The sequence below is a fragment of the Apaloderma vittatum genome, unplaced genomic scaffold, assembly GCF_000703405.1.
Source record: "Apaloderma vittatum isolate BGI_N311 unplaced genomic scaffold, ASM70340v1 scaffold41325, whole genome shotgun sequence".
Lineage (NCBI taxonomy): Eukaryota > Metazoa > Chordata > Aves > Trogoniformes > Trogonidae > Apaloderma > Apaloderma vittatum.
This window is the reverse complement of record NW_009719601.1, coordinates 5,840-15,242: the sequence shown is the minus strand read 5'-3', so window position 1 is coordinate 15,242 and position 9,403 is coordinate 5,840. Positions and strand designations below refer to the sequence as shown.

The following is a 9,403-nucleotide window of genomic DNA, read 5'->3' as shown; positions in this document are numbered from 1 at the left end:
TGGCTGCCGGCCAGGGTCAAACCACGACATCGACAAAAGAAGCCTTCCAAGATGAAAAAAATTCAGAAAGGAATAAAGGAAATGTGGTCCAGCAAAACGTCGACCCTGGATTTGTGGAAGCCAATTCTGCCACAGATACAAGTGAAGAACTAAAGTAAAAGTCTTCGATGAGATCTTTGGGTAGCAAGAAGCAGCATAAATACAGTTAGTGCCCTGTACAAAATAAAACCAATATTCAGCTAGGAAATCTTCAGTAATGCTGTGCAATTGCTTCTCAGACTCCACCAAGCACTAGAAAAGAGTGACCGTGACAGCAAAGATACCTAAAACAGCAACCGGAACACCCAAGGAACTGATTAAAATCATTAAAATCATTAGGAAACAAGCACTATGCTTTGAAGTTACACTTCAAAAGATCGTCAGGGGGAAGCCAGCCCCCAAAATATACACAGAAATACTGTTTTCATAAATTTAAGACAGGGAAGCGGTGACAACAGCTGGTGTCATCTTCAGGGAAGCATGAAAACATTCTGCTCAGGCAGCTCTGCTTTCAAGACTGATCTTTGTTCATGTGAGATGAGGAGAGAGATCTTCCAGTGTAGTAACACAAGGAAGAATAAATTTTCCCAAGTAGAAATGGAATCTTGACAGTAAAGTCTGGCTGATACACACAGCAATATCCCACGGGCTTCTTCTACAAACGGTCCCCAAACTAACAGGAGATGGTTCTGCGTCATGCTCGGTTTCGGTAAGCACTTTGTTTAGAATTAGGGACGAAATAAGCCCTAACCCAGGGTCAAACGATCATGAGTTAATTTAATTTGCAGTAAGCGGAAGTTTAAACAACAGCCACTTTGTAATCGAGAATCCCAGTGCCAGAAGGACCGAGTTTGATAAAGTAAAGTAATTAGCAGAACAAAGTGGATGGAGGATGTCGGGAGGCTCGCCGTGTAATTTCTGCAAATTGCAAATTCTGCTATCATCTCCCGGGCATGACAGGGGGAATAATTTGCAAGAAAAGGCACTCGGGTAGCCTCGGGGTGAGGAGGGGTGGTGGAAAAAGCCTTGGAAAGCATCCTGTGAAAGATGATAAAGCTACGAGATGTCGTCTTAACCCTCTGAATGTTTCTTAAAGCGTCACTTTCCAGTCCCTCGACCCTCTGGATGGCACCGACCAAGAAAATGACTCCCCAAATGACTCCCAAATCTGTGGGGACGGCTGGAAGTAGCTTGGAAAAGGTGAGGAGGAGCCAAGTGGAAAGGAGCATTTAAGACAGGGTTGTTGATTTTCATTTTTACCTGAAGAAGACCTTTTCTCATTTTCAGCCATGACTAAAGCCTAGCTAAAATAATCTTCCTCCAGACTTAATTGGGGTATGAGCAGGAAAGGAGATAGAATAAAGACTGATCACAGAAATCAAACTTAGGCAACAGAAATTCCAGAAAAATGGGGATATAGTGAGAAGCAGCAAAAATGAAGCTGATCCTGGGGAGGATTTAAAAGAACTCAGCTTTTCAGCTTTCCGAGTGACAAAAGTGAAAGAAGAGAAATAAAGTCCCTCTGTGATCACAGGGCAGATGCTATGGATTATCTAGATACAGTTCTGCGACTAAAACTGATTTCTTTGGTTCCCTACAATGCTAATAACATCAACCCTGCAAGCAGGGATGGGCAGGATAACAAGGGTAGCGCAGCCAGAAGTTCACCTGCGAATTAGAGGAGCAGTTAAGAGAAATTTCGCTTCTAGAGAAGCTGGGTAAAGTGAAACCCCCCCCAAGCATTGCTCCTGAGCTCTGTCTTGGTTTACATCTTCATTAACGTCACCAGCAGAGAAAGCAGGTATTTGCTAATCACATCCATAGATAGATGGGATACTCGTGTTGCTGATGAGGATTAAGGCATCGCAACAACATTTTTACTGTAACACCTCTGGAATCAGAAATGTTTTTTTTAAGAAACACCAGGTCATACAGCCTACCCATTGGAAACAGAGGAGAAAGGACTTGCCCTGGATTGCTGGTTCATTCTCTGACACCTCCTCCATGCCCATTTTTCCTTCTAAGGGAAAATGCTTTTCTTCCCCAGCCTTCCTCCTGCACTCAGATTAACTCATTTTCAAACAGCTCGAGCATCACAGGCGTTTAATTTGCAATGGGATTAATTCTTTGTTGTGGGCTCTGCCCCCTCAGTTCAGATCCCACATGAAAAAAACCCACCCTTATCTGTATATAATTAAATGCAGAATTGGTTTGTTGTGTGTCTCTTGTCTTTGCGGTTGAAAGAAAAAGTCCTTGAAAACTTAAGCTTGATTTCAGAAGAAACCACGCAGAGGAGGCTGCCGGAATTTGCAGACATCTTAGAACGGCTCTGAGAGGAGAAACTTCCCTATTCGTTTTAAATTTTGAAGTATTTAACAATGATTGAATAGAGATCCGAATTTTAAAGCGTCTTAACAGGTCACTTAGTCTCATCTCCCAAGAAAATCATTCACGCCTTAAGAGCTGCGCTGCAGCTGAGGTGATCTGAACACGCTGAGGAGGAAAGGCTTGGAGGGAAAAGTAGTATCTTCTGTTAAAGCAGTCAGTGTCATTGGAGAATAGACCACTTGGAAGTCTTCCTCCCTCTCAGAGTTCATGAAGTGTTGTAGAGGTGTGCAAGAAAATCATCTGTGCCCTCCTCATGAAGGCGTCTATCCCTGACCCCGTCATAACCAACATAAATATAAGTCTGAACCTTAAAAGAGGTTTCAAGGATTAAGATCCACAATTTTTCCCAATCCCAAGATAGCTGTCTGCAACTTGAACGTGACACAAGTGCTTTTTGGATTCAAGCTGCCCCAAAATAACTCCTGCTTTCGGAAACCTCCTCTTAAATCCATTTAGTAACACCCTGTTGGGTGGCACGGAAAACAGTGCTGGGCCTGGACTATGTCCTTGTCCTTTCCCACTGCAAAGCAAAAGGCGTTTCCTGAATATCTAAATCCCCGTTTCCCCCTCTCGGCGCTGCCCAAACCTGAATCCGACTTTGCGAGAGTAATGCAGGCAGTTCTCCTTGACGTGAGTTTGGAAATAGGCGGAGCGGCAGACGGCTCCGCACTCGGGGCAGCAGTACGGAGACTTGTGAGCGTGGATCCTCTGGTGAGCGCAGAAACTGCACTGGTTGGGCAGCATCATCTGGCACACTTGACACGTCTGGTGAGAGAAAAGCTACGTTAGTTTCTTATTCTCTATCAGTTCTTTTTCTTTCAGGTTTAGAGGAAGCTCCAGCATGTTCCTCTAATACTAACATTAACTCCACGAAGCTCTTGGGCTGGCCTCCTCCTCATCTATTTCTACGACCCTAAAAATTTCCACAAGTAGCCATTCCTGACAAGGGTATCCATTCTTAAACCTGCGTCCTCTGTGCCTTATGTCCTTTTTATTTCTTTAAAAAAAGGAAAAGGCATTTCTCTCTTAGCTCTGAAGAAGCTCTGCTTGGTCACTGCGTTCTGCATTAAAGCCACCTGAGAAGGAAAGCGCTTTCCTTGACAGGCCTCCACCTTGCACCAAAAGAACCTCCAAAAAAGCAGGAAACATCCCCACACCCCAACTCAAAAACCTTACTTCGCCTAATTCTAGTTTAAGAATGAGCTACTAAATGGGCTTAAGAAGGAGCTACTAATTAGGGATTATCAAATCAGGGAATTTCAATACATCGTTTCTGCTGCCATAAGAGCTACAAGAAGAAATTAATACTCAGGGCAGTTTTATGGCGGTTTAATGGCAATTTTTTTTTTTAAACAGTTGTGACTTGCAGTGGGAAATCTAACTTCTTGGCTGCATTAAAACAGGACTCCTCTCGCTTCGATCCCACCTAAAATTCATGCCCTCTTAGTGAGAAATGTTTTCTCTCCAGATCCTGACTTGCCACAGCCCATTTAGTTTCAATCTTAAGTCTGCAAAGAAACCGTTTTGGAGCTCACCTCTTCCTCTCCAGCACGGCCCCAAAGCACATGATAAAAACCTGCCAGGGAGTGTGTACGCACAATCCGGGAACAAAAAGCCAGACTCGGCAAGGATAAAGCAAAATGAATTTATTGTGTCTGCAGGCGCCGGGAAAGAAACTGGAAGGATTCCCATGCTGACACCACACTCTGCAAGGGGGGCATTAGAAAAAAAAAAAAAAAACAACCAAAAAAACAGAGTCTGGATCATCTTGTGGAAGAGTCAAGAAGTTCGGGAGTAAACAGACAAACCGACAAGTGATGAGTCACGAGGATAAATCAGTAACAATAAGGAAAACTGTCATCTTGAACCAAAGTACTCAGGAAAAAGCCACAGTGGCTTCTCCTTTCCCATTCGAGCTCTCTTGCAGAGACAGCGACTGCATGGGTAAAGGAAGATCTGACCCACAGACAGGTCAGGCTACCTGGATTTCCAAAATTTAAAAAAAAATAATAAAAAAATCTTGGAGACAGGAGTGGTTTCTTCTTTTATGCCTCTTCTGCTTCATATGAGAAACCGTAACTCAGTTCCAGATGTCACATTTTTATCTCGCTCTTAAGTTTTCCGTGACTTTTCAAAGGAGCCTGGCAGCAATTTGAGACATTCATTAGGCAGTTATTTCTAAAGCGTGTTACCAGGATGTGATTTTGAGTTGTGTAATGTCTGTGTTTTTCATATACTCCCATACTCTACACTTTAATCAAGAGTTATTTATTACAAGTTTTCTTCAATTCCGGTTCGCCTGCCATATTTCATTTGGGCTTTTTCTTCTAGAAGTTGCATTTGCACAGAAAAATGCTCAGAAGCTCAGCTGTTTCAGAATACTTGATTTTATTCTCATTTTTAGTTATTAGCTTCTTCAGAAGGGGAAAAAAAAACCCCACCCAGTGAAGTAGAGCGAAGGTTGAAAAAAACAGGAAAGTTTGTCTGTGATCATATAGCTTCAGCTAAAAATATGGTGCTCGGCCAACTTCTCTTGAAATGAACAGGCATCACAGCCTTAGCAGGTTTAATTAATAGATAGAAAAAACCAAAACAACCCTACTCATCCTCCTCATTCCACCCCACCTTCTCCTGTCAACTTACTTTGTTCTCATTTGCCTTCCTGCACTTCGCTCACCACCCAACGCTGCCGAACCTACCGTCCACCTCGGACCTTCGCCAAGATCAACTCCTACAGGCACACAGCAAAATCATCCCAATAAAACGAGTCTAAAACCTTGTCCTCTGGGAATTCAGGCTGTTCGATAAACAGAAAATATGTTTTTGTGCATATGGAAAAATCTCCAGTTAAAATGAGTGCAAACCTGAGAGTTTTAGGAAACAAAGTGTCAGGAAAAAAAAACCACAAGCATCACCAATCTCGGACAAGGCTGCATCAAGTAATTCTGAATGTCCTCAGTCTGTAGCTCTTTTTCTCTTTTTGATCTTGGCTGCACTTCCAAGAACTTGAGTTCCACATCTTTTCTTCTCACCCACCATACCAGGTTCAGTAGATGATGGTAGTTTTGTCCTACCTTTTGGGGCATTTTTTGTGTGACAGTATTGTTGGTTGTTGGTTCCTACCCTGCCACTCCTCTCTTTGTCCTGTGCTCCCAGCCATCCGCTGCCCGGAGCTCCGCTCCCTCAAGGCACTTTCATCATAACACGCTCCCTATCTCTTTACTTCTACGAAATCCGGAGGGAAAATTCCCACCTAAAAGAAAATCCGTCTGCGCTAGTACCCGAGGACTGCATTAACCACCCTGGGTTTGGGAGAAGGGAAAAAGCAAGGCCAACAGAATTTTTGTTTTGCGTCCTCTTGTTTTCTAAATTAAAACACGAACATGTAGGTCTGGAGGGGGGAGGCAGAAAAAAAGGAAGATGAAAAATAGCAAAGACACAGCCACTGTCTTTTGTGCTTTGCTACTTTGCTGCTGGGAAACTACCGCTGGCTTTTGAAAAGTTGTAGCCAGTAAATTATAAAGCACTGATTTAAGAAGGGGAAGGGAGAAGAAAAAGAAAAGGCAATAAAATTGCTTTTCAACCACCCCAGTGTAGGTGGCATGTAAACGAGATATGCCCTAACTCACTGAAAAATCCTTTTTGAAGAAATAAAGGGTGGCAGAACAGGGAGAAGAGGGATGAAAACAAAAGCACAAAGGTGCAAGAAAATTCAGAGGTGCTCAGTTTATGTTTTGCACTTTATTCAAGTTCTTACCCACCTCAGTGGATTTTTGGGTGGTCATGTCAAAAAAGACCCACAAAACTAAAAATTAAAAAAAAAAAGTATTAAATTATTAATTTAATTATTAATTTTAATTATTAAATTAAAAGTATTAAGTAGATGTACAACTATGCCCCAGAGGGTCAGGATGTTCTTTGAATTCTCACACATGTTTTTGTGAACTGCTCCGTTCTTGCCAAAAAACCAAATAAGCTCTGTCTCAAAACCAGTCTGTGTCTTTTGTTTGTTACTTCTGCCACAAACCTTGTCCAGAATTCACTCCTCTGGTGATCACAGACCGACCCCTAATTTTCCATGTACATCTGTTTCAGCCTGTTCTTGCATCATTGTTGCCACTAAATTTAAAAAGCCCTTTTCTATAAAAATCACCCCGCAGGCAGTGTCGTCTGTATCCACTCTCACTCTTTAAGCACCTCTAAAACAAAGACACCAGGAGCTACACAGGTTTCATTCATCTCCTGTAATTTGAATCCAAAAAACCCTGATGCTGATGAACCAGTCAGGGTGATTCCAGGAAATACATTTTTTTTCCTGTAGATTTAGTTGCTGGTGGAAAAATTGTGCCACAACCCTCACCTTAATACCGATTCCACTTCGGTACTGAAGGATACTCACCCTAATTGACTAGGTCAACTCTTTTAATTTCCTCACAAGAGATCATATTTCCATTTCTCAGATGGTTCTTTCCTACTGTATTCCAGTTTATCCCCGAAAAACAAACCAACACGCTCTTCTCCAGCCAGATTATTTCAGTCCTATTAATACGGGCTTTACCCATGGCCATTCTGAAACACAAGACCGAGTATTTCCCAAGCAAACAGAAAACCCAACAATCACCTTTTAGAACGTGAAGACGCCAAAGCAACTTGCAAAGCTGTGGGAAGGAATTCCAATTAAAGTGAGACGTCTTTCGTATCAACACAGGATAAATTTTCTCACGGAGCAGAGCTGCCGCTCCCCGACTCCAATCCAATCATTCCTGCCTCTTACTCATCCCTCACCTTGCGGGTAACTGAAAACATCACACTGAAAGAGAAGTCTTTCTCCTGCTACTTCTTTAAAAGGCCTAAGTCGGATGCAGAAACTATCAAAATACTTCATATTTTCTCAAGGACACACAGCAAAAGGTTTGCATCTGGATTCTGGGATCGAGTAAGAAATGACAAAAAAAGAAATTCAAAATACTAGACAGCAAGTTTTTGTTAGCTTTAAGAAACTATGACAATCTCTTCCCCCCACACACAGTTGCTTTAAAAAAAAAAAATCAACACCACGTGGACAGATCTGCTACTCGGGGCACTAAAAGATTTCTGTCAAACATAGGCATTACACCGATGCTTTCTTCAGCCACCTGATTCCTGTCAAAAATTGGTATTGAATTATTTTTTTTTTTTTTCAAACAATGACCAACCTGGCACAACTCCAGAGATGGAAATCAGAGGTTTTGAGCACTTATGCCACCTAAGAAAGCACCTGTGACACTGGCCACTTGATCACATCCAGCAGATACAGCTAAAAGGGACTCTCAGAGCAACACACGCATCCCGTCGGGCATAAGCACGGGAAGATGGAATGGGGAGGAGATGGTTTTACAAGCTCTGACATCACCTCCTTCTACAGTTTTAAAAACTTTCTAGTCAGAAAGATGCTCCAAAAATCGTCTTGCAGACCTAGCTTGAAGTGAGCGGCTTAAACTCTTTTCTTGGTTAAGAATAAATTATTTGATTACGACCTAAAAATACTTACTAGCAGACATTCCTTCTCTCTTTAAGGAGCTCTTGGAAGTGATAATCCCACAGCAAAAATAGGAAATACATTTTTAATGCAGACTGATTAACATTTTGGAGCACTCATTGCATCCCTTCACCTGAAGGTTTTAATTCCAGACTGCTGACATTTCCTAAAAACGCATTACAGTTGAAAAATAAGTTACAGCGTTGACAGAGCACAACGCTCACCCGTCTGCCTTGGGCAAGAAAACCTGATTATGTGGCCACGCCAATCCCTCCTGGCCTCACCGTTTTTCACAACATAAAAACCATTCAGCCATGATCTATTTTATTTTTTTTTTTGCCACTGATGAATTTAAGAGAAAGATAACAAAGCATCTGAACGGGACCACAGTGACCTTGATACTCCCACAAGCCATTTTACAAGCAGAGGGGAGGCTCTGGAGCATGTGGGTACTACAGCAGGCAGGGAAGAGACCAGCACTCGTCTCCCTGAACATCTCACGCTGGCACGGAGTGGAGGACAGCCCAGGAACCTGCGACATGGAAAGCTATCACCTCATCTAAAAGGATAAAGAATTCCTCCTCCCATTCAACTTCAGGTCGCTTTATGTTCATGACCGCACCTTCCAAAATACAAAACGTAAATGAGATGTGTGGTCTCAGCAAAGAGCATCTCCTCCTCTCCCTCAATACAAACCTAAGGTGGAGTTTCAAAGGGGATCTGGACCTCCCTACAAGGGAGGTCCGTGAATGTGGTGGAGACACCAACCCAAGGGGCAAAAATAACCCAAAAAAAGGTCTTCCACCCCCCACACCACCCTGCTTGCCTCTCAGCCAGCCCTGTCCCAATACAAACTTTACCAGGCTACCACAAAACCAGTGCCTGGTTTTCAAAGATGCTGGTACAACTCCAGGGAAAGTAAAATTAAACCACGGCAGAACTCCCCTACACCATGCTTAGAGCACAAAAACGGGCGTTTAGGAAACGCCCCGCTGGTCCTCCCCGACAGTGCTCTTGCACGGCTCATCCGAGCAATCTTTCGTTTCCAGCACCTTCCTTTGATGCTCGAGGATCTCCACGGTCTCCTCACTACCCTCTTTTTGCTGGCAAAGGGTAGAAAGAGGGCAACCAACTCTAAACATCTCTTTACACGCACATGTCTCCCAAATCCTCCCCACAAGTACTTTCTTCTGGCAAAGCGACTCATTGGCCACCATGCCGCCTGATTTCCCCACTAGAGGACAACCTCTTTAAACTCAGTGAGACTTCTGCCCTAACAGCATTAAAGCGACGACTTACCAGCCTCTCATTATCTTCTGAGGTTCTCTGGTAATGAGCTGCTAAAGCGACGTAATCCTGCGCCTGCTTGTTACACTCTAAACACTTAAGTCCGTGACGGATTAGGCTCAACGGGTCCGTATAGAGAGGCATGGCCGGCGTAGCGGCAGGAGGGATCAC

At 43.2% G+C, this 9,403-nt stretch overlaps 1 protein-coding gene across 1 annotated transcript in view; it reads right to left on the bottom strand.

The window, feature by feature from the left end:
• Positions 1–3,013: 3,013 nt before the first annotated feature.
• The window catches only part of ZNF592 (zinc finger protein 592), a gene marked incomplete at its 3' end in the record, with an annotated part of 8,549 nt that continues 2,159 nt past the window's right edge, over positions 3,014–9,403 (bottom strand). The window contains exons 2-3 of the mRNA XM_009870687.1: positions 9,245–9,401; positions 3,014–3,192 (exon numbers count right to left, since the gene is read on the bottom strand). Coding sequence (XP_009868989.1) covers positions 3,014–3,192; positions 9,245–9,401 — 336 coding nt within the window. The remainder of the gene's footprint in view (positions 3,193–9,244; positions 9,402–9,403) is intronic.